Genomic DNA, 25,943 nt, shown 5'->3' with positions numbered 1-25,943 from the left:
CTTATTGGCGGACTACATTGTAATTTCTCTTTACCTCTCTCCTTCAACCTGGTTTCCATAGACTTCATTACACATTTTCATCGTTTTGTGTTCAGGCTTTTGTGGAACTAAGGAGCTTTTGCAAGAGGACCTGTCAACAACAAAGTGTAGCTTTGGCTCCTTGTCTTCCATTCAATTGCCATTTTCTCTTATTTAGTCTTAAGTTTCATTGGTTCTTTTCAAGTTTTAGGTATACGATGATTTCGATCTCATCACTTTTGTATAGAATGCATTTCATGCAATGTAGATCGGCTTGGAAGAGAAGCTTGCACCAGCGGTACCTTAGTTGCAGCTGGTGGTTGTAGGAGGTTCATCATTGTGGTAAGTCAAGTTTGTTAAAACTAGACTTTAGAAAATTAATTTAGGAAAGAAATCAACCCAATTCATAGGTTTTTTAGGAAACTCTCCTAATGAGTAGGAGAATCTGACTCGAATTGATGCCAATCTAGGAATCCTCTAGATTGCGTCAACTTTAGAAAGATTTTTATTTTTTTTTTTCATTGTTTTCTTGAAGTAAGTATATAACATTGATGTAGAGAATATAACATATCAGACTAACACATTAACATAGTGCATGTATATTAACATGGAAATGGCACAAGTAGGTGTCATCTGCCCATGACCCATCCCAAGTCCATACCATTCATGGTACGGTCACCTACCATCATGCATGCATCAAGTCATAACATAGATGCATTGCATGTTACTCATTGTAATTCATGTTATGTAGTTATGCTAGTATATCCGTCCATGTCAGCATTGCGTCTCTACATGCATCCATTGACCATTATCATCCACATGCATTCACATATATACATAAGCATCCATAGCATTGCATATCATGTTAGGCTAGCACATGACATCATGTCATATATCTATGCATGTTTCATACCATCATGCCCTCCTGAACTAGGTATTCATGCATAAATACATGCATCGACATCAACACACATGTGCCTTATACTAATATCATGTGGTATGCTATGTGGCATGTGTGTTTCATATATTCGGCATTTTCACCATGCATCCCATGTTCCATACATACTTAGATGTTAGATCATAAAGCAAGCATCTCACATCATGGAACATGCATTTCATGCATGCACATAGTACACAGTAATTTTAATGGAAATTTTCTTCTTTCATGTGTTAGCTTGAGATGGGTAGGGTTGATTATATTTCTCATATTTGTCGTGTTTACTTGCATTTGGATGCATTGGAATGCATGTTAGGCTGTTGGTTGCATTCTAAATTTTAGTTCACTAGTGAATTAGGTTCAGATCCTCTACTATGCAATCTTAATTCACCCAAATGGTCTACTGAACCCTGTTCAAACAGAATTTTTCATTGAGTTGAGATTTGAGAATCGTTTTTCATAGGGTAAATAGGGGAATTTCAGAGTGAAATTTTAGCTGCAGACAGGTCAACGTGTGTGTATTCCACAGACCAATTCTGATGAAAACAGGATATCATTAATACGGATTTAAGGACTATCTTGTCCTCCAATCAACATTATATAACTTATTTTTTCTATTTTATGTATTAAAATGCAAATATCTTCAGAGATACAACTGATTTTCAAGTTCTGTAAAATGGGACTGGTTCCTCAAAGTGTCAGCCTTTAACAGCAACTTTTTCTTTGATTTTTGACCTTTCAATTCTCTTATTTGTGCAAATTACAGAATCTGCCCCTGATAATTACAGATTGCCTTTAGAGGGGCAATTAGACATTTTTAGCAGTACATTTGGGCCTTTGTCATGTAGTTCAAAGGGTTAGATATCTTATCTGTGTGTCCTTACTTTAGCCTTGAGGTGTTCTTCATAAGTTTGTGTCTTTCTAGGTATATTTTCATGGTCATGTAGTTTTTTTTTTTTACTATTTCTAATTTTCTATATTCTTCTTTTACATAGTTAGTGTTAAGGTGGAAGGGTGTGTATTTAAGTAGTTCATATAAGTTTGTTCACTCTATTAAACATACTAACTGTTGTTTTATCTTGTCTTCAGGCTGTACTGTGGTTCGGTGCTTCAATTTCATGAGTTGAAGACCTGCATTGGACTCCAAACCCAAAGAATAGATAGCATTAGCGTAGGATTTAGCTCTAGTTGATTGTCTCTTGTTAGTTTAGACTTGATTGAATGATTCAGTACAGATTTGGTTCCATTTTTGTGAACATTCAATCCTGTTGATTAACAAAGTCTTATTCTTAGTATTTGAGTTCAAATTAAGCCTGTAGACCTGTTCCCCATGGTTAAACCGGTACTCACTACTTTGGTAGAAAGTCAGAATTTGTAATTTGGTGGCGAGTCACTTATAAAACAAAAAATAAATATATAAGAAACCATGAAAAAAAATAAGGAAAGAAGCTTGCTTACTTCTCACGATTCCGCAGCAGTGTGCTTGTAAGCCAACCAGAACATAGTGTTTCATTTAAATATGTTGGAGAGACGGTGCTGCAGATAGAACAAAATACATATATCTGATCATATGTCTTAAAATTGCATCGACAAAAATACAGTACAGCCTAGAATCTTACTGTGAAGAATATAATTCTTTGTGAGAGTCAAAACATTATTTAAAGTCAACATGTTGGTAATAAATGCCATATTAGAAGCTACAACAACATTAGCTGAGAATGCACTGGAGAGCACATTTGGTGGCAGTTATTTTCTCTTGTGCTTGCAAGATTGCCCACAAACGAAGTAAAGGTTAACTGACTTGACATGTAGTAGAAGGTCTAAACTGTCTAAACTGTTCAATGGTACAAGGCAGCAGAGTTGTTTCTTGGCAGAAGGTTTGGCAGCATGGTGTTGTACTTCCTCCAGATTTTAGTTGTGACCTGTTTATTGACAATCAGGATAAAGCAAATTTTCCAAAGAGCCCAGTAGAGTGCGCTTGTTCCCCCAACCAAGATTACATCAGGGAATCCCCTTCTGGCATTGCTTCAATGGCTCACTTTTGTTCGAGCCCTCGCCCTTGCGCTCACTCCTGCTCTTGCTCATTTTCGTTTGAGCCCTAGCCCTCACACCACCTCTCTCTCTCTCTCTCTCTCTCTCTCCAGCACCCTCTCGTCTGAACTCTGTCCCTCGCCCTCATTTTCTCTCTCTGCTCACTCATGCTCTCTCTATTGGTTTCTCTGTCTCGCCCAGACCCACTCCCAACTTGACCTTCACTAACACCAATCTCTCATTTTCCCCCTCACCTGAATGCCCACTGTCACATTCTCTCTTTCTCTTGTTTTCTCATTCTCAGTCTCTCTTGATTCTATTTTGGGTTGTTGCAGTTTGGAGAATGTGATTTCCCCAATTTTCCAACAAGTAGGGGAGTTGGGTACGATAGTAGCAGATTCGTTCTTGGTAATTATCATTTCAGCATGTTGGACTTAAAGTTGATGTGTCAAGGATGCATGGTAGAGATTTATTATTGTAGAAACAAAATATGCACGAGAGTAGAAGAAACTGCACAGATGTAACGTGGAAAACCCTCAACACGAGGGAAGAAAAACCACGGGTGAGGAGGTCTGGTGCCCATTAGCCTCCAGACTCTCTCTCTCTTCAAAACTTCATTAACACAAAGATTAGGGTTTACAGAGATATAAGTAGTCCTAATTAGGACAAACCGGATCGGGTACGGATCCGGACCCATACAGTAAAACCCGTCAACACTCCCCCTCAAGTTGGGCATACATATCAAACATGCCCAACTTGGATACATTCCTCTCAAATGGAGTTACACTTAAGGCCTTGGTTAGGATATCAGCAGTTTGATCTTCAGACTTCATGTATGGTAGCGTTAATTCCTTAGCATCAATTCTTTCTCTGATGAAGTGGCGGTCGATCTCCACATGCTTTGTTCGATCATGAAGAACTGGATTGTTAGCCAAATTAATTGCAGACTTATTATCACAATACATCCTCATAGGCCCTTCAATCTCTATTCCAATATCTGTCAGTAAGATCTTCAGCCATAATAATTCTGATACCCCAGTAGCCACAGCCCTATATTCAGCCTCTGCACTTGAGCGGGAACACACATCTTGTCTCTTGCTTCTCCAAACAACTAAATTCCCTCCCAAGTAGACGCAGTACCCTGAAGTAGATCTTCTGGTGTCAACACAGCCTACCCAGTCTGCATCAGAATACCCTTCAACTTCAATAGATTTTTGTTGCACATATAGAAGTCTCTTCCTGAGATTCTTCTTCAGGTAGCACAGAATTCTATCTACCGCCTTCAAGTGCACATCTGTAGGTGCATGCATGAACTGACTCATCACATTTACCGCAAAGGTGATATCAAATCTAGTCAGAGTGAGATAAATCAGTTTGCCAACTAGACGTTGATACCTCCCTTTAGCTTCTTCACACAACAATTCTCCATCTTTGCTACCAAATTTATGCCCAGCGTTCATAGGAGTAGAGGCTGGTCTGCACCCCAGTTTTCCTGTCTCCTTCAGTAGATCCAAGGTATACTTCCTTTGATTAAGTACAAGAGTTGTACCTGATCTAGCAATTTCAATACCAAGGAAATACTTCAGCTTACCAAGATCTTTAAGATCAAATTCAGTAGATAGTAAACCCTTTAATATTGCTATCTCTTCCTTATCATCACCTGTAACAATCATATCATCAACATAAACTAACAGTAGAATAACTTTACCCTCTATTCTCTTTACAAACAGGGTATGATCACAATTTCCTTGTTTGTAGCCATGTCTCTTCATAACAAGTTTGAGCCGTTCAAACCATGTCCGGGGAGACTGCTTTAGCCCATACAAGGCTTTCTTCAATTTACAGCATTTTCCAGGTTTCTCAAAACTTGGTGGCATGCACATGTACACCTCCTCTTCGAGATCTCCATTGAGAAAGGCATTTTTCACATCAAGTTGGCACATCTCCCAAGTCCCAACCTTTCAGCACCGCCAATGAAACAATAACTCTAACGGTTTTCATCTTTGCAATTGGAGCAAACGTCTCTAAGTAGTCAATCCCATATTTCTGACTAAACCCCTTGGCCACCAATCGTGCTTTGTACCTGTCAATGTTCCCATCTGGTTTGTACTTAACAGTGTAGACCCACTTTGACCCAACCAAATGGGCTGCTTCAAGAATATCAACCACCTCCCATGTCTGATTTCTGTCTAAGGCTTCCATCTCTTCTTCCATTGCATGAGACCACTTGGTGTCACCCTGAGCCTCTGTAGCATTCCTGGGAATCACAACCATAGCCAAGGAGGATACAAAGCATTTATAGTCAGTGCTCAATCTAGAATAAGATACGAAGTTACCAATGGGGTGTTGGGTACATGACCTGACACCCTTTCTCAAGGCAATGGGAAGATCCTCCTTTTCTTTATCACTCTGAATTTCTCTTCCAACATCTTGCTTCTGAGCACGACTTGGATCATCCAAGGAAGAAGTAGGATTGGGATTTGGTGTGACCTCCTCGTCATTAATGACCTTGTCAGTACAAGCTCTTCTCCTGGAATACACATGTCCAAACATACGTTTACCCTCTTGTTCTGTCACCATAGGATGCTCTCCCTCCTTCTCATGTTCCTGAACATCAATAGTCGTCCCCTCTTCATCTTCGCCAAGTACCTTGGCAACAGGATTCTCTTGACGCCTGTAATCCATAAAGTTTGTAAACTGAATTGCCTGTGTGGGAGAATACTCTTCCTTAGACATTAACTCCTCCCCCTGAAGAGAATTCTCGCCAAAATAAGAGACATGTTCCAAGAATGTGACATCTTTGGTAATGTGAAGACGACCAGTGGTGGGATCTAGACATTTATAACCTTTTTGCGTGAAAGAATACCCAAGAAAAATGCCTTTAATAGATTTGGGATCAAGTTTTTTCACATGTGGGCTGTGGTTATGTATGAAACACACACATCCAAAGACTCGAGGAGGAAGGTGAAAAGGTTGACTACTCCCTGGAAGCATAGAGTGGGGAGTACGCCCCTTTAGCACACGACTAGGCATGCGGTTAATCAAGTAGACACTAGTCAAGATAGCATCTCCCCAATAGTACTTTGGGAGATTTCTTTGGAACAATAGGGCTCGGGTGACATTGAGCAACTAACGATTTTTCCTCTCAGCAACCCCATTTTGAGGGGGGGTATAACTACAGGATGTCTCATGAACAATCCCCCTCTTTCGAAAGAATTCTTCAACAGTGAAACACATATATTCACGAGCATTATCGGACCAAAAGGTCTTGACAGAATTTCCATACTGGTTCTCCACTAGGAGGATGAAAGTTTCAATAATGTGAGGCACCTCACTACGATCTTTCAGCAAATACACAAAGGTACACCTTGAATAATCATCTATAAAAGTTATAAAGTATTGAAAACCACCACGAGAATGAATTCCCGAAGGCCCCCACACATCGGAATGAACCAAGGAGAAAGCTTTATTAGAACGACTATTTGAAATTGGATAAGAAGCTGTAACATGCTTCGCAAACTGACACACATCACATGATAACATGGAAATGTTTAAACTAGAACATAGTTCAGTTGAGTCCCTTCCTTTTTTATCATCTCCCACTTGTCCCAATCTCTCCATTCCACGGTTTAAAGATCCTCCTCTCACATATTCAAGAAGGAATCCATTATCTAATGAGCCTACACCATCTTGCTCTCGGGAGGTAAGCAAATCTGAATTACATGACATGTCTGAGTGTTCCCTTGATGCATCTCATCCTGATGAACTACCAATTGCACTACGTAAAGGGATCAAACAATGCACAATTCATCCTCTTTCTAAATTTGTTAGTACAGCTCATTTGGGAGATCATATGTGCAAATTTATTTATGCTTTGTCAACTATTTCCATTCTTATTTCACATGAACAAGCTATGTTGGACTCTAAGTGGTACCAAGCAATGAAGGAGGAGATGGATTCTTTAATATCTCGCCACACTTGGGATCTTGATGAACCTCCTTCTGGGGCAGATATTGTTGGCTCGAAATAAGTATTTACTATCAAGTATAACTCAGATGACACCGTTGAGCTATACAAGGCATGATTGGTAGCAAAAGGGTACACACAGACATATGGTATTGACTTCTTTGAAACTTTCTCTCCTGTGGCACGTCTAGGTACTATACGCCTTATTATATCTGTTGCAGTTCATTATGGATGGAATATGTACCAGCTTGATGTTAAAAATGCCTTTTTGTATGGAGATCTATCTGAAGTAGTTTACATGCAGCAACCACCTCGTTTTGAGAAACAGGAGGAATGTACCGAGGTATGTTTGTTAAAGAAGACTATATATGGTTTGAAACAGAGTCTCATAGCATGGTTTCAAAAGTTGTGTGATGTTGTGTCCAAGTTTGAGTTTCATAGATCTCCTTTAGATCATTCATTGTTCATAAAAAGGACCTCAAGAGGTATGGTTGTTATGGTAATATATGTGGATGACATTATTTTAACTGGTGACAGTGAACAAGAAATACAAGACACAAAAAAGTATCTCCAACAACACTTTGTTACTAAAGATCTTGGCTCTCTACGTTACTTCTTGGGGATAGAAGTAGCAAGAAATAAAGAAGGTTTCCCGAAGAAAATATGTTCTTGATTTGCTACAAGAGACAGGTATGACTGGAACTAAACCGACATCTATTCCTATGAATTCTCGTATTCACTTATATGATGATAAATCTAAACCTGTTGATAGCAAATCATATCGGTCTCTGATTGGAAAGCTACTACATGTATTCATTACTAGACCCGATATATCCTTTGCTGTGGGAAAACTAAGCCAGTTTATGGATAAGCCAAGAAAAGCTCATTGGGATGCAGCTATACTATTATTGAAATTTCTAAAAGGGTCTATTATTTAAAAGAAGTTCTTCACTTCAGATAGAAGCTTATTCTGATGGAGATTATGCAGGCTTTATTGATGACAGAAAGTCCACTACGGGATTTTGTATCTTTGTTGGTGGTAACTTAGTTTCTTGGAGAAGTAAAAAGCAAGTTGTTGTTGCTCGGTCAAGTGCATAGTCAGAATACCGAGCCATGGCCCAAACTGCAAATGAAATCACTTGGGTGAGAGCCATGCTAGAAGGTCTTAGAATACAAACAGAATTGCCTATAAAAATGCAATGTGATAATAAAGCAGTCACTTATATAGCAAATAATCCGGTTTTCCACGAACGGACCAAGCATATCGAAGTTGATTGTCATTACATTAGAGACTTGGTTCAAGCAGGAATTATTTGTACTGAATATATTGCTTTAGAAGATCAAACTACAGATATATTTACCAAAGCTCTTCCTATATCTGATTTCATGAAATGTTGTAACAAACTGAGCATGATAGACATCTATGCTCCAGCTTGAGGAGGAGTGTTGAGAAAACTTACTGTTTTGCATTTGAGGTTTTCTGTATTTTGCAATTTTAGTATTAGGTAGTTTTCTGAATTTTAAAGTTTTGTTAGACCCTTTATGTAAAGGGTTAAACATAACCCTAATCATTATTATTTAAAGGAAAGGGAGCAGCTGTAACAAGTGGATTGCTCCTTACTCTCTTTCCTTCTCACGTTTTCTTCTTCTCCTTCTTCTCTACCTCTCTAAACAACACTAGACATTATTGTTTTGTTTATGGAGACATTTTTGTCATGGGGTCAGTTATAACCATGTAAAACGTTTTTGTATGAACAATCTCTTGCGCATAAATGAATTAGTTGCCCCATTCTTACTTTGAAATCACAGACTGATTGCTGTTTTGTCACACCTTGATCTATTGTGTTTAAAAAGAAAAAAAGGTGTGAAAAGTCAAGGTGTGACACTTGATGTACATGGGGCATTTTAGTTCTTTCATTTGCTGCAGGTTGATAGTCATATTTTTTGTAGTAAGAAATGCATGTTTAGTAATAATTGTGCATTTTATTGGTTACCTTTCCTTTGCAACTCCTAATGGCTCCTAGTCAAGCCTAGACACTAGGGACCACTAGCTGGTTAGCTCTTTTAACTACATAGGTCCCAACTCAAGGCACAAGTTAATAAAAGGATAGGCTGCAAAGTGCAAACAGAGTCAGCATTCCAACATCCTAAGCACAAGCATAGTTGGAGATAGTAATTGAATCTGGTGTTTTCATCAATGTTCTTAAAGAAGAAAAAAAGACATGAAAACCTCAAAACTTAATGCAGGAAGCCAGCATATGTTGAATATGTCCACTGTACTATATTTCTTAGCCACAACTATTAGTTGAATTTGCACTATATACAGGAACCAAGCTAATTTTTCTGCTACAAGGAAAAACAAGAAAGTTATTCCAATCTAAAGCCATCAGTTTACTTACACCACAGCATTGCTGTAAACAATCCCACCCTTCAATAAGCTTAGTCTTTCAGGATTATGCCCAATAGTTCGATCATCAACAGCCTAAGCAAAACCTTCGTCAGAAAATATTCTAACAAAATCAATGTCAACAAGATCTAGTCAAACATTAAAATCAGGACCAGGAAATTTTTGTGAGATACACCACATACAGAAAATACATATACACCCAGACTCACATGCAAACCCAGTTCCACATTTTCATGTTTCTACTGGAAAGTAGAACACAAGAAAATTAAGAAGAATATGGCCATTTTTGCAGTTATGATAACTCAAAGAATAAACAGTTCAACCCTAGCTAGCCAAAAGCAAAAACCACTGAACTAAAAATTGTCATATAATTTGATGAAGAAACAGAAATTTTTCACCTTGTCAATAACAGCATAAACAGATCCATCAAGACCACACATACTGAGCTGTTCAACCCTGCCAACACATCCAGAAGAATTTTTACCATGCATTTAAGAGCCACTTGAATATTTAAAGAAGGCATTGATGTTTAAAGTATTCCACAAAAGAAGATGACATACAGGTGTTCATACAAATAAATAAATAAGAAAAAATATCATAACATCTAAGAAGATGGATGTTTCCTCCATGCATTCAATATGAACAAGGCAACGTCAAGGCTGCGTCTAAGAGATGGATGTTTCCTCAATGCGTTCAATATGAACAGGGATTCAGGTATTCTGCTCTAAAGGTGAAAAGAAAGAAGAAGAACCTCAATAAATTGCAAGATTGTAAAAGGTGCCTCCTCAAGAAGTTAAAGTCTCGGAATCCAAACCAACCAAATTGGGATTAAACATGTAGTTTTGGATTCATGTGGAAAACAAATATTATTTCCAGCAGCTGTAAATTTTCTGAATTTGTGATAGGCAAATTTAACACACATCCTCAGCAAATATAAAGTATAGCAGTTGCAGTTTCCATCATGAGGGGCAAAGTAAGTGCTTAAATTGATAAGTTTCTTATAAGCATAACCAAAGTTTCAGTGTGACTATTACAACTCTCATCCTTAACCATATTCACCACTATGGTTCTTGGGTTTCTACTAATGTTCTTACAAGCATATTGATAAATACTCAAAATAATTTTGACATTTTAAAATTAACAAAAACATGGAAATATACCCTAGAAATGCATTAAGAGGCATCTGAAAAACAGGAAGGTATTACAGTCATATCACAGTATTACAATAAATATTTTTTTTAGTGATATCTCAAAACTATTGCTAGAATTTCCACTAAAGAGCACTTCTTTTTTGGAAAAAAAAGCGATAAATACGTTAAATATAACTCATCCGAATAAGACGTTAATAAAATGCGCCTTTTTGAAAAAGATGCCAGAAAAGAAAAAATGCAAAAAAGATGTGTTCTTTCGCTTCCTTTTTGTGTTTTTTTACTGCTGTCAGATTTTCTTTTGCAAGTGTTCAGCCAAACCATGAGTTTCTATTTTTTAAGTGTATCAAATAAGAGAGAGAGATAATTAACCAGAAAATTAAGCATAATAAAGAAGAGAGAGAGCTGAAAAGTGCATGTATTCAATGTTATCTGTATCGTGCGATACGCACGCATATACGTATCGTATAGGTCGAAGAAACCTATACGATACGCATTCAATACATGTGCGTCTCATATGCGTATCGTCCGTATCGTACGATACGGCATGATACGGGTGCCGTGTCGCACGATACAGGCGATACACCCCCATATCGTACGATACGGGAGAAAAATTAAAAAGGGGCTCCTTTTTTGCGTGTTCTTTTAAAAGCTATGCACCTCTCTCTCTCTTTTCTTGTTTCTTAACACTGCAAGAGACATGGGAGGTAGAGATTTTATCCATTTGCATCAAGTATTGCCGGTGAAGAAGCTTTCTTTCTCGTTGTGAGGACAGTGGGGACGATTGACGAGGATTATTGTTGAATCATGAAAGATGATAACTATATGTTTTGACTTTTGAACTTATGAATTGTGATGTAATTGAATCCTCTTCGACTGCTTATTATGTTATTTTGAATGTCTCATTTCTTATTTTGGAATGTGTTCTTCATACTTCATGATGTACTAGTGGAGATTAATTGTGTAATAAAGCAGATAGAGAGATGATTAACAGAAAATTAAATGCAATAAAGAAGAAGAAGAAGAAGAAAAAGCGAGAGAGAGAGAGCCCAGCTGCTCCTACGAACCCATAGCATTAACTCCTTCATTAACTCAGCCTTCACATCATGCAACTGAGTAAATTGGGTCTAGCATGGGGACTAACCAAACTTATTATTTCGTAAATCCTACATATGGCTATTATTTACATTTAATGTACTATTTTTCACCCACATCCTATCAAGTTTATGGTTTCACCTAATCATTTTTCATTGTCTTATTATTTTTTATTCATTTTATTTTTACCTAATTATTAGGATTTTTAAAATTTTTGAATTTGTTAAAAAAATTCTCAAGATTTTCTCAAGAAATATAATTTTGCCGTATTATGCTCGAGAAATAACTCGCCGTATAGTACCCATTAACAATATATATGACAATGATACTGATATGCGATTATGCCTCTAACTGAATGCAAAAACGAGCATGCAGTTCTAAAACTACTTGGAGAACAGTAAGAAGTATGCTGGCAGTTATGCTAGTAAGCACTTCCAATGGTAACCAAGAAGCAGGTATTAAGAAAGTAATAATAATAAGTTAATAACTCACCTGCACTCCCCATAATGCTCCATGTTGTGTATGGTTAAAAGTATTCTCGGTTTCTGAAGAAGGAAAACCCTTTTTAGGAGTGATGACCTTGTTGGAAGCTTGGCATTACAAAATCTAATACTTCAACCACGAAATCTATCAAAGATGCGAGCAAGTCAGTGTTTTGACCTTAATGGAAAGGTTATGATACATATCCCAGTATAGAAGAGGCAACCCAGCAGTTTGCCATTCATGGACATGAATAATATCAGATTGAACCCCAGCCACCTACGAAAAAATGCAGTTTGTCAAAGTACACAAAGCAGTTTAGGATATGCTGGAATTTTGTCCACTGAAGGCACAAAAAAAACCAAAAAGCAACAAGTAAGAAGCATATGGGGTTACTGATATTCAAGTGGACCTGCATCCATTCAAGACAGGCACGACTAAAGAATAAATATGCTTCCAGCTCATTGTAGCAACCTCCATAGACATTTTGACCCTTGAAAAATTGATTGGCTGGCTCAATAAGAATTACTGGAATTCCAGAAACTAGCCCACTATATGCACGTGTACATATCCAGTCACCGTTGTGGTATGATTTATACTCATTTACCAATTTTAAACCCTTCACCTGATGCTTTTGTATACATTCATAGAAAGGAAGCATAACCTCCACTTTGTGACCACGCAACATAGAAGCACGAGAAAGACCAGTCACAACATCTCCCAGTCCACCAACTTTTGCTATAGGAGCCATTTCAGCTGTAACATGGATAATATGCAGAGGATCAGGATCCTGAGGTACATCTGCGGTAGCATCTAAAGTTGGATTCCATACAGGAAAGTCCCTTTTCCAGAAAGGGACCTCATCATCAGGGGAAGGCCAAGCAAATTTCTTGAAAGCAAAGTCAACTGTGCTACTCTGCCTCGCAGCAAATATCTACACGAGTGTAAAAAGCAAAAACAAAGTATGAATGATAATTACAGAAAAGCTGGACAAGCTGCCAAGTTTGCAAACAGTTATTATCGGTCTAAGACAGAATGTAAGCCAATGACAATAATAATATCTTGCAAATACGTAGTGCTTTTATGTTCGGATGAGAGTAAAACACATAGAAGCTATACAAGAAAGTATATAAAATTAGATCCTGAATAACTTGGGCAGAAACATTCGACAAGAATGTAACATGTAAACGAGTATGTCCACATTCACTTTTTTCCATCCCTTCGTTTGGCAGACTTGGGTAGATCCCAATGGCTTTGTAAATTGCAACTTCGTAGTTATAGCTAGCACATTCGCTTCTTACTCTCCACAAGTCTAAACGTTTAAGAGAGACGAACAGACACTTACATGACAAAAACAGAAGTTGTTATTGAAAAAAATTCTATCGTTGTTTACATTGTGGAAAAAGGACGGAGAGGCCACGTTTTCTCCCATCCCCACTTCTTTCGGAGATGTCAGATAGTTCTACATTTCTAAAGAGTACACGCGAGAGAGAGAGAGAGTTTTATGGGTCGATTGCAATTGACGCATGGGATGTATCGATTAGACGTGCGCAGAAACACAAGTGATTGAACTAGGAATACCAATAGTTTCTTCCGGCGCAAAAGGGTCGAGCGCTTGAAAATGGACCATTCCAAAACTGTTCGTGCTGCATGCCCGTGATCTTTCTGAAACCATCCTTCAGTCAATATTTCCAAAACGTCGGAGATTGGAAATATATAAAGTAAGTCATGCATTTATCTTTTTCAACTTTCACACGTCCGCAACATTTCGCATTGAAAAAACTGAGCCGATATTACCAACTGACGTCCCTTTGCTTCTTTCATTAAGTCAAGCGTGATAAATTATTAAGTCCAGATTTGCTTTTGCCTGTGATTCCTCGACTTCTGAAGTTCTGGTTCCTTATCAGTTATGACAAACCACGCAAACAAAAAGGAGAGCATAATCGCTGATTCTTTACTGGCCTGGGGAAAGGTACCTCTAAATGTGTGATTTGAAAAAAAGAAGAAGACTGCCCGTCATTATATTATGAGGACAATACTTCTGTAAAATTTACGACCCAGAAAAAAACTTATACGAAATTTTGATCTTCTAGACCTGCAAAACATGAAAGCGGCAGTACCATCGGAGAGACGGACTCGTTCGCTCGAGATGAGAAACCGGAACCTTGATCAACTCTCCGACCCAGCAGGCTGGAACGGCCGTGGTGCCGACCTTGTCTTACCTCGGAAATCGTATTGTCGGCCGGCCGATGCCGGCATTGGATAATCGGATGGGATGACGGAGGAGAAAGAAGACTGAGGGAGCCCATTGATGACCCTGAAATCCCCAGCACTCCACCACCTGGCACCACGGGGGGCATATCAAAATCAAGAAAAATCGAAAGAGGAAAATATGATACGATGGCATGGCTTACCTTGGGCGGACGACGGCTTTACGTTCTTGTAGGACCAAACGAGAAGAGGGCGGACTCTGTGGGGGGATTACCTACTGGGCGCATCGTGAGGATCTTCGTAGACCGGTCGATCTTGAGAATTTTTGTTGAAATTAGGGAAGCGCGGTAAAGAAGACCATCCAACTTTATCGAATATCTCCGAAGCGAAGACGATCCGACTCTGCTTCCGCATCAAGCGTACGCATTGTTTCGAGCTTCAGCCTGCGCTCGACGTGAGAGCACGTGCGAGACTTGCAGCTTTATTTATTCTGCCCATTTGGTGGGACTCACCGTCCCCACACCCAACGATCCGTTGGACTGTTGAATTTGCAGGTTATTCCCTACTCATGGCCGTGTCAATAAGGAGAGTAAAGTGAACAACGTTTTCTCTGTCACCCAAATTGAAAGAATATTGCTCCAAAACCCGTGAGGAAGATTACGGTTCCCGCGCAAGAAGTGGAGGTGATCGATTAGAACCCCGGCTGCAAGTTGCAAGATATTTTACCTAGAAAACCTCCATGTGTGTGTATTATCAGCCATAGATATAGATAGATGAGAGTTGCAAAGTTGCCAACAAAAATTAGGCAACTACCTGTAAGCCGTGCATTTTCTTTGTGAAAATTTTACATTTATTTTGATTATTATTTTTGTTATTGAAACTATTTTTTCTTTCAATTCTTTTGACTAACACTAAGTTTGGATGGAGGAAAAGAAAGGAAAAGGAATCAAATGAAGCTGAAAAGAAAGGAAAAAGAATAGGGAGGAAAAGGAAAACTGAAAAGGATAATTATAAAAGTTTGTTTTGGATGGAAAAGAAATGAAGGGAAAAAAATTATTAAAATTAGGTTTGTTTGGATTATATAAAAAAAAAAGAAATAAGAGAAATTAGCTTGGTTTACAATAATATCTCTAACACTCTAAAACTTATTGTGCACCTCTCTTTCCTCTTTTGACAATCAACAACTAATTGAAAGCAAGCGTCATTGAACCGGCATTCATCAAATTGCTTCTTTTTCTCTTTTAATTTATAGCTTTATTCTGCAATTAAATATTAAAATAGCATTTTTTTTAGCGGTCTTTATATAATGAATTGTCACATTTTTTAGAAAGAGCTAGCACCGCAGGTACCATGTCATTGTCACTAGGCAACTTCAATTATAAATATTATGTTTCTACATGCAATTATGGAAAAGGTTGGTAAGCAATTTCGATTATTGAGTAAAGTGATACTGCATGCATGTCAGCATCCAAACCACAAGTAAATATAATTAAACATCAAATCACATGTACATTCCACAAGTATCTATGATCTTGGTGGCTAATGAAGTTCAAAAAACAAGCAAAAAAAATTAACCAAATACTAAGTTAACTAATATAGTTGAATTAAGGAATAAAAGCAACAATTCACTATAACTATAAAATTGGTTGAAGTTTAAACAAAGTTGATTAATGACTAAAAATTCATACAAATAAAAAACAAAAAATGATGTGCATAACTCAAATAATTCTAGCTCTATTAAACATCATAACCAAGTCCTCCTTTCATAAAAGAAGAACAAGCAAAAAAATGTTTCCATCATTTTCTCATCATCAGTAAGCTTTAGTTTGTAATTCTTCTTCAATACCAGTGGCTTCTAGTTTTGGAAATATGTCTTCTTTGAATATTTACTTGAAGGTTTCTACTCATGCACAATATTACTCTTTTCAATTGTATTAGCAACTTTTTCAAAAGCATCTTTCGTTATCTCAATCTCTTGGAATTCATCTTCTTTTGCATGGTTTTTTTAGAATAAAATGGAGAAAAGTTACTTCCAAGGTGTAGTTAAAATTGTACTTTCCACTTAATATCTTAGTGTGGCAAAAGAATAACTTTGACCGGTCAGCTAGGGAGGGGGCATTGAAGATCTTTGACATAGAGGGAGTGCTGGATGTATCTTAACAGTCGACCAAAACTACACAATGGTAGGTTGTCAATTTGGGTGAGTTAAGAGCTTTGAACCAATCTCCCCAATGCTAAGGGGTGCATCTTTATGGACCATGGATAATAAATGAAAGATTGATGGAGAATGATCAATATTTGGTTCTCATTTGTCAATTGAGTGGATGATATAGGCCTGGGCAATTGGGCGGGGCTCGGGCTTTGTTTACGGACCTCATGTCAGCTGAACCAGGGCTCAGGCCATGCCTTGCCTCTCCAGTCTCCAGCCCAGATACCAGCAGCTCGACCTGACCCTACTCCCTCCCTTTTTTTTTTTTGTTATTCTCCCCAAACTAAGGCTGAGCGTCGGGCCGGCCTGGGCCCGACAGCGAGGCCCGGGTCAGCTCGGCCCGGCCCATTTAGACCCGATAAGATAAAAAAATATTTTTTGGTTTTAATAATATTTTTTATTCTTAATAAATACATTTTATATTAAAAATATTATTTTATAATTAAAAATTATTTTTTTAATTTAAATGGGCCGGGCCGGACCCGGGCCCGAAACCAGACCCGGGCCTAGCCAGCCCGGCCGATACCCACCCTTACCCCAAACCCCACCTTTCCGACTTTTAGTTTTTCTCCCTCTCACTCCTCTCTCTCCCCATGACCATCACCCATCATGATGTCACCGTGTCCACCAGTCCTGGAAGGGCCATTGGCATCTCTCTCTGTCTCTCTCTCTCGCGTAGTATCGCTGTGCGTTTTTCAAATGGAAACCCTAGAGATGTTGTTGGGGGTTTCTGCATTTAGATACCAACGACGCTGCCGAGGGGCTTCCAAAATGGAAAGCCCTCAAGGATGCCAGGGTTTTTTATTCTCCCCGTTGCCAGGGGCTCTTCCGTTTTGGTGAAATCGTAGGTTTTTTTTAGTGGTTCATCCAGGGCCGGGCTTACATTGCATTGGCTCGATAACTAGAAAGGCCTAGGCTTGGGGTCAGTTGGGCTAGTTTTTTCCAATGTTGTTGGGCTCATGTAGGCCCAGCCCAATCCACCACTTTAACAGGATAGAAGTGTCATGGCATCTGATATTGAGAATGCCAACGCTGCCCCATGACTTTTGCAAGGTTATATTTCACTCTACCAAGTGCTTTTCATTGCAAAGAAAAACCCTTAATATGCATTTAATTTTGAGTTCAATGGCTTTTGGGCTATAAACATTGTCATCTAGTATGAGGCTATGGCAATGATCACATATTTGATCATGGTAGCTCTTCTTGCAAGGGACAAACTTCTAGAATGGCATGATTGAAGCTGGTTGTCAAGAGGTGTTAAGATGATTGTTATAGTATAAATGAATAATTCTTTTTCAAGTATATAGAATCAATGCATCCATACATTTAGAATCAATTTTGGAATTCATGAATTACTACAAGCACTTCTTTAAATAACTTAAACAAGATGAGATGAAGCTCTAACTAGGTAGTAACCAAATTAGAATAATATCTTAAACTTACTTAAGATTCTTAAGAGAACACTAAATTGATTGCAAAAGAAGTCTTCAAAATGTCAACCTTAGCTTCCAAAAATTTCAAAGTCACTTGCAAAAGATTTCCCAAATCAAAATGGTTTATTCACTCAAAATTTTTTCATCTTTCAACAAAATTTTATGAGATACCTATCTTCAAAAGAATTTACTTGCCAAACAACACCACATTTACGATGAAGAAAACGTTAAAGTTAATACGAAAAAAATCAAGAGTGAACATAACACTAGGATTAGTTACCCTTGATAAAAGCACTGAAAATGACTAATCCTCGTACTGAAGGGCAAATCCCTTTTTTCTCCATAAAACTTATTTTTCTAAAGCACTCCAAAAACCAAAATAAATTTTGGAATGCAAACAAAATGATTAATATTAGGGAATGTAGGAAAGAACCATGTCGTGAGAAAATAATGCCATTTTATCTAGATCTTCTGGTTCTAATTGTCTTGGAGCACATTTTTGAAGATAGTTTGTTGTGCTTGACAAGGGACCTTGAAAATTTTCCTCAATTGTTCAGTGGATCTTCTAATAACATGGAACTTTTTAACTTGAATGGTAGCTGACAAAGATTTTCAAGTAAATTATAGATAACAACATCGCAAATAACCTATCAAAATTTAAAAAACCATGTTCGCCACATGAACTTCCATAGGACTTTGACATGGAGGGAGTGCTAGATGTATCTTAACACTCGACCAAAACTACACACAGGTAGGTTGTCATTTTGGGTGAGTTAAAAGCTTTGAACCACTCCCCAATGCTAAAGGGTGCATCTTTATGGACCATGAGTAATATGTGAAAGATTAGTAACCAATGATCAATATTTGCTTCTCAAGAAAGCAGCCCATGGTCAATCGAGCGGATGGAATAGGCCGACGACTAGGACCAGGCGATGGGCAGGGCTCCGGCTGCGTTTGCAACGCTCATGCCAGCTCAACCCAAGGCCAGGCCAAACTGTGCCTGTCCAGCCTAGACACCAGGGGCCTTGTCTGGACTCGACCTGGCCCGGCTCCCTCCCCTTTTTGATGTTATTCTTCCCAATCCCACACCATCTTTAGGCTTTAGTTTTCCTCCCTCTATCTCCTCTTTGTCTCCCCCCATGGCCATTTCTCATTGACCATCATGATGTCATTGTGTTTCACAGTTGCTAGATGGGCTATCAGCATCTCTCCCTCTCTCTCTCTCTAGCATATCTGTAGGTTTTCCAAATGGAAAGCCCTGGAAGTTGCTGAGGGTTTCTGCATTTAGAAACACTCAGTACTGAATGACTTCCACAATGGAATGCCCTTAGAGATCATTTGATTGTAGTCCATTGGGACATGACAGACATGATGTCATGTCCATTATACAAAAATACCCAAAATAGAAAAAAAATATAAATTGCCAGCAACATGAAAATATTATGAGCATGCAATGGAAATTTGAGGGTCTTCCACTGCATTGGGTAACAATAGGAGTGACGTAGACGATAGGGCACTATATGATGTACAAATAAATGTGGATGAACAAGATTAGGGTGATTTTCAGTTACATACTTCACCAATAGATAGCAAGGCTCACACTCAGGGAGAAACCTCTAATAGCACGAGGGAAAACAAAAGAGCGAGAACCTCCACAACCATGAATGACAATACTTTTGAAACCATTGGTGAGTGCATACAACAACTTGTGGAAACCTGCAACAATTTTGCCGAAGAGTGGAGCAATTTTAAGAGATTTGCATGCAAAATGGAAAATAGACAATCACTTGTTTTTCAGATTAGATGATTTACTTTCTAATTTTGATAAAACAAACACTTTTTTTATGATGCCAAGTGAGTTGCAGGTTACTTGGTTGCACATGCAGACTGGCTAAACGACAGGTAATGTTTGTAACTAAGTATCATTATGGAGGTTTGTAATTATGCATTACTTTTGATGTGTATAAGTATTTGTAATTTGTGATATATAATAATTGTTTGTAATAGTATATTTTTGATGTTTTTGATTGTTTATAATTTGCAATATATAGTGAATTGTTGTGAATTCATGCTTACAATTATTTTTTATTTCACAATTCTTTGTAATTAAATAGTGTTTATTCTCATGATTTGTGTATTTATTGTCATGATGAAAATATCCACAACTGTCTTTATTCTTATTATGTGGTTGATGATGGAATATTTGAAAGCTCAAGGTAGAGCTACTAGAAATTTAATATATACTAATTGACTAGTAGGAGCCCAATTTGTGCATGACTATATGCATGGACACCCAAGAAATTGTTTAAATCTATTAAGGGTGGATCAATGAGCATATGCATTATTATGCAATTTGTTAAAAAGTAGGGAGTTATTGTGTCATGCAAGAGAAATCACAATTGAAGAACAAGTAGCGATGTTTATCGTTACTTTAGGACATGATCAACGAAATCAACGAACTCAATATGATTTTCAGCACTCAGGACAAATAATTAGTAAGTACTTCAACTTAGTTTTGCAAGCAATTCTCATATTGTACATGAATACTTGGACGTAGAGATGATACTAGACCAGTTCAAGTTAGAGGAGATCCATTTCTTTCCATACTTTAAGGTAAATAACTACAATTCACAATAGATATAGTCAACATTTTTATTTGTGGTAAAATATTTAAAATACTAACACATATTATATATCAATCAAATTGTTTGGGAGCAATGGATGGTAAACACATTCCAGCATATATTCAAAAAGATAGTAAAATCGTTGGCGAAATAGATAGAGTTCTTATCTCAAAATGTTTTACACTCTCAAGTGATTCTTACGTTAATTTTTGAGGTTGGGATTTGCCCAACCTCAAAAGATCAACTTTAGTTTATGCAAAGTCTCTAAGGCTCCATTAAAGAGGATTCTCATTTTTGAAACTCTTTTAAAAATGAGATTCAATAATATTTTTATATGAGCATGTAAAACAATAGGCATTTCTTATATTAAAGCAAATGTATTTCTCTCTCCATTGGGTATGAAAGAAAATAAAATATACATAAAATAAAAAGTTAATAACATAATAGAGTTCTCATTGAGATCCCTAATTAGGTGATTAAGAGAAATATTAAACGTAAAAATATGATGAAGATGCATTTAACATATTCACATTCTTAAGGGTTTTCTCGGGTTGGGTAAATCTCAACCTCAAAAATTAACGTAAGAATCACTTGAGAGTGTAAAATATTTTGATTTGAGAAATTTTGAATTAAGAAATCTTTACAAATATCATTTGAAAATCTTTGAAAATCACTTTGGTGCTCTCTTAAGATTTTAAGTAGGCTTGAGGTTTTGCTTTAATTCGGTTACTACCTAATTATGACTTCATCTTATCTTGCTTAACTTCTTTTAGAGAGATGCTTGCGATCATTCATGGTGTTAAGTGAATATGAATATATGAATGCATTGATCTTTCATGATTCATTCTTACCACAACAATCATTTAAAGACATTCTTACCATCACATACTTCTAAGCTTTCTATCTTCATTTAAATAATTGTCATAAATATTTTTATGAAAAGAGAAAAGTTTTTGAAAATAAAATGAGGTTGTAGACCATCAAACATGATTCCAATATTGAATCATTACTTGAGTTTTGGTTTGGTGAAGTTCGCAAATAAGAAATTAAAACCTTAAATAATGGGAGAAAAATATTTAAAAGAATGAAAAAGATGAAATACTTTCATAGAGAGAAAGAGAAAGAGAAAGGAAAAGTGATTTTAGAAATCACAAAAACAAATGATTTAAGAGAGCGAGAGAAACACACACACACACACACACACATATATATATATACATGAAAGCTTGTAAAAAGGATGTTCATGCACACGTATACGTATATGAGAATTTGTGAAAGAATGTGTTAAATCATATAAAGAGATGGTCATGCGCACGTATAAGTATATAACATGTATATACGTATATGTTTTCATAAGAAGTGAAATCAAGGAATAACTTAAAAATATCCGACTTCAATTTTTATGTAGGCCAGAAAAGAACTTGAGCTTTTGCAAGAGCGTAAGCTAAGTCTCCAAGACTGCTTTGAAGAGGGTTTTTGCTTTTGAAAATCTTTTGAAAAACATAATTCTAAATATTTTTATATGTGAACATAAAAGCATTGTTTGCTATAAGATAACATATTTCTTCCACCATTGAGTATAGAAGAAAATCAAGCATATGAAATGAAGAACCACGTAGGAAAAGCATTCCTTGGGGTTTCTAATCGAGTGATTAAGAAAAAAACTAAGTGTAAAATGACATGAACATGCACTTTAACATATACAAATTCGTGGACGGATTTCTTGGGTTGAACAAATATCAACCTCAAAATCAACATAATAATGAAGAAAAATCCCGGCCCAAACACTCATTCTTGCCATGCATGTGCTCATTAATCAAGGAAAATTAATTATCATGCACGAACATCATCTCAAACTTAAATGATGAATAAAGCGATGTAATAAGTATATTTTTGGAAATAACTGAAGAAATAGAACTCATTTCACATTGCTCATACTCTAGGTGCACTCAAGATGTAACTTTCAATTCTATATAGAAAATCGTTTGAGCTTTCTTGCACGGTCATGAGGAGATGGCAAGAGGAAATGAAAATAAAATGGAATAAGGATTATATGCTTCAAATATAGGCTCCTCCTTTGAATGATCTTAGGATCGCCTTGGATAAAGCTCCAAAATGATGAAAATATCCCTCCAAGAGGTCTCATCATGTTCACTTACAGAGTTTGAACTTGGAGAACCTTGCTTTAAGGTTGGAGAAGAGGAGGAAGGGTAGAAGAGAAAAAAGAAAAGAGGGAGCTAAACAAAAATCTAGATTTCAAGTGAAGAAGCAATGAAGGTTTTCCAAGGGTTAGTTCATGCCTAAGAGAGATGATTGTGAGAGTATTTATAGGGAGTTTTGGAGATAAAACTCAAAATTTGATTAATTTAACAAGAATTTCATGCAAATTTTAAATATTTTTGAATAATTTTATTTTTTTTTAAAAAAAAGCTTTGACTAAGTGGGATTGGCCACTAACTGAGCAAATACTCCTTTGGGGTGTGGACAAGATTATTGCCCACCCAGTAGTGCCAAAACCACCCCTCAAGAGGCAGTGTTTTTGCATGAAAAAGGGCCTGCACGCTGCGCAGGCCCTTGCTCGACGCAACTGTGCACATGTCGCGTGTAGATGCGTAGTTGCGTTACGCACATCTCTGCCGTGCACCGTGCCTTTGCGCGTGGCAGAGTGCATCGTGCATGAGGGCGGTGTGCTATCACGTGGCATTGCGTGATGCCGCGTGCCAGCGCGCGATGCTAAGCTATTGTTTTAATAATAAAAAAATAAAATAAAATAAAATAAGTAATTAAAAAGGATGTTTTAATAAGAAAGAATAAAAATAATTTTTTGAATTTTATGAAAATGGTTTTTGTTACAAATGGAGAGGCCAATTCCGTTTTGAGTGACTTCGAAATCTTTTTAAATCCAAATTGGGAGTTGGATTTAATTTGAATTAAAGAGTTGGATTTTGGATTTGAATATTGTGTTTAATGTTGGGTTTAAATTTTGTGTTTGGGGATCAGACGAAGGGTTTAGAGATTCATTTTGGATTGACTAGTCGTAAATTTATTTTGAGTTTAGGATTGAGCTTAAGGCTTAAGAATTAAATCCATATGAAATAATTGAGATTTGAGTGGAAATAAAATACACCCTTTTTGAAAAAAAAAATTGAGGTGATAACAGTCCTACAAACACCTCTTTGGGGTGTTGGCAGGGCCAGTGCCCACCCAACATGCCCTTAAGGGCAGGTTTTAGCCCAAAATGGGTTTACCTAGGGCGCAGGCCCGAGCTCGGCCTACACAGTGCATACGTGGCCAGGATTGGCCCCCTGCACCCCCCCCCCCCCAACACCCTATTGGCTCATTTTTTGGGGGCTCTAAAACAAATTAAAATTTATTTTAAAAATGTATATTTTGAATGGAAAATTGGTCTTCTTGTAAAAAAAAAAAGAAAGAGTCGAACACCATTTTGGGGTGGTTTCGGGCTCGTCTTAGATCCTGATTATGTTTGCCCAGTCACGAAAGTATTCCGGTCGATGCTCAAGACATGGATGAAGATCTAGATGAATGTTTTGGGCTTAAAACACATTTTTAAGGTTGTCGGTGGAAGATTGAAATGCAAAAGAAAGGAGAGGTTTGTATGTGTGCTTGCAACGCTAAATAGGGCTGTAAATTGTTATTTTGATCTTGACTTAGGATTTTGAGTTGAAATTCTTGTTTTGGATCCAAATTTTGGTTTTGGATCTAATTTAAACCTGGAGGCAGCTTTATGGATCCGTTTTCCTAATTCAAACTTGATTTTGCTTCTTGGGTTCAATTACGGATTTTGATTTCGTATTTTGGATCAAGGAATGAATTTTGGATTTATGATGTGGTTTTGGATCCAAATCTAGATCTAAAATTGGATTTTGGATTTAGGGTCAAGATTTGGATGTGGATATGGATTTGGAGTCTATTTTGGGGTGATATTTGGCCCAAGGTCAGAAATTAGATCCAAATCACCGTAAAAATGATTAAAATCACTGAAATCCTTTTGGAAAAATTTAAGGTGATAACAAAGACCCACTCCGTTGGACCTTTCGAGTGGGCCATCGGCGTACCTCGATTACAATGTCAAACTGTCTAGGATTCTACAGATCAATGTATGTGTTGAGTAAAGGCTCACCAAAATCCGAACAGGAATTGGTCAAGAAATTGATGTTTGAACAGGCAAATGATAAAAGAAGAAGAAGCTTTAGGCTTTCAGTGTAAGGAGAATGGCCTTTGAGTATGATTGTAAGAAACACCACATGTATTTGGTGAAGGAGGTTGAACAAGAGGGGGAAGAAGCATCTGTTGAAGATGAATGGGATGCAAAGGAAGATCAGGGCAGGGAGCTCAAGCCTAAACTTTCATTTCATGCTTTTGTTGAAGACAATATATTGCAAGTCAAGCGATTGCACAGCAGTAGATTCAGGGGCAAAATAAAGGTACAGGTGGACACAGGCTCCAGACACACTTTTGTGTGTGAACAGACCACTAATCAATGTATGTGTTAAGTAACAGAGCCGCAAACCTTCAAGGTGTCGGTGAGGAATGGGGATTCATTACTTTGCTGGGTAAATGCTCGGAAGAAATAGTTGAGGTTCAGGGTCGATGGTTTACAATGAAATTATACGCAATAGCAAGGGATGATGCCAATATAGTGCTGGGAATTCAATGGCTGAAACAGTTTGGTTGAATAGAATATGTCATGGAAATGAAAATGAAATTTAAAGGAGAAAAGTGAGAAAGAACCATTAGGGTGTCAACTATCAATGCAAGAGCCCAGCAAGGCAGAAATGGAATGCTTGGTGAATAGGATCAACTACAGATCATGAGGACTTCAGTTAGTGCTTATGTGGTGGATAATAGCATGCATAGTAGTGATGATGTGTTCCAAAATCAAACAATTATAACCCCCTATTTTTGAGTTTGCTGAGGTATTTGATAAAGCAATACCCAACAAGTATAGCCACGGTAAAAGAAAACTTGTATAGCATCTGATTACACAAATGCCGCAAAAGCATGTCATACAACCTAGTAGAAGCCCCTATTCATCATCAGCTCTATTAGTTAAGAAAAAAGACGGCCAATGGAGATTTTGAGTATATTATTGTGGTCTAAGTGGTATTACTATGAAAAATATATACCTCATTCTGGTGATAGAGGAATTGATAGATGAACTAGAGGGAGCCACAGTTTTCTGTAAATTGGATCTCAGAGCGTGGCTACTATTAAATTGGAATGGTAATAGAAGATATTCCTAAAACCAGTGTTTCGGACTCATGAAGGGCATTATAAAGTTAGGGTGATGACCTTCGACCTGTCAAATGCCAGTCACCTTTGGAACACTGACGACTGAGATATTTCAACCACATTTACGCATG

General features: G+C 37.4%; 1 protein-coding gene across 3 annotated transcripts in view; it reads right to left on the bottom strand.

Moving 5' to 3' along the window:
* Positions 1-14,933, bottom strand: part of LOC116266863 (uncharacterized) — a 42,252-nt gene extending 27,319 nt beyond the window's left edge. The window contains exons 1-8 of one of the 3 annotated variants that reach the window (XM_031648303.2): positions 14,497-14,933; positions 14,203-14,423; positions 12,495-13,016; positions 12,263-12,361; positions 12,095-12,147; positions 9,758-9,815; positions 9,352-9,434; positions 2,414-2,491 (exon numbers count right to left, since the gene is read on the bottom strand). In XM_031648303.2, the coding sequence (XP_031504163.1) occupies positions 2,414-2,491; positions 9,352-9,434; positions 9,758-9,815; positions 12,095-12,147; positions 12,263-12,361; positions 12,495-13,016; positions 14,203-14,391 (1,082 nt within the window). In that variant the 5' untranslated portion in view covers positions 14,392-14,423; positions 14,497-14,933. The remainder of the gene's footprint in view (positions 1-2,413; positions 2,492-9,351; positions 9,435-9,757; positions 9,816-12,094; positions 12,148-12,262; positions 12,362-12,494; positions 13,017-14,202; positions 14,424-14,496) is intronic. The other 2 variants (XM_031648302.2, XM_031648301.2) reach the window with 2 other exon arrangements.
* Positions 14,934-25,943: the final 11,010 nt, after the last annotated feature.

Source organism: Nymphaea colorata, chromosome 13, assembly GCF_008831285.2.
Source record: "Nymphaea colorata isolate Beijing-Zhang1983 chromosome 13, ASM883128v2, whole genome shotgun sequence".
NCBI classification, from domain to species: Eukaryota; Viridiplantae; Streptophyta; class Magnoliopsida; order Nymphaeales; family Nymphaeaceae; genus Nymphaea; species Nymphaea colorata.
The sequence above is the reverse complement of the archived record's forward strand: the minus strand, read 5'-3'. Positions and strand labels throughout refer to the sequence as shown.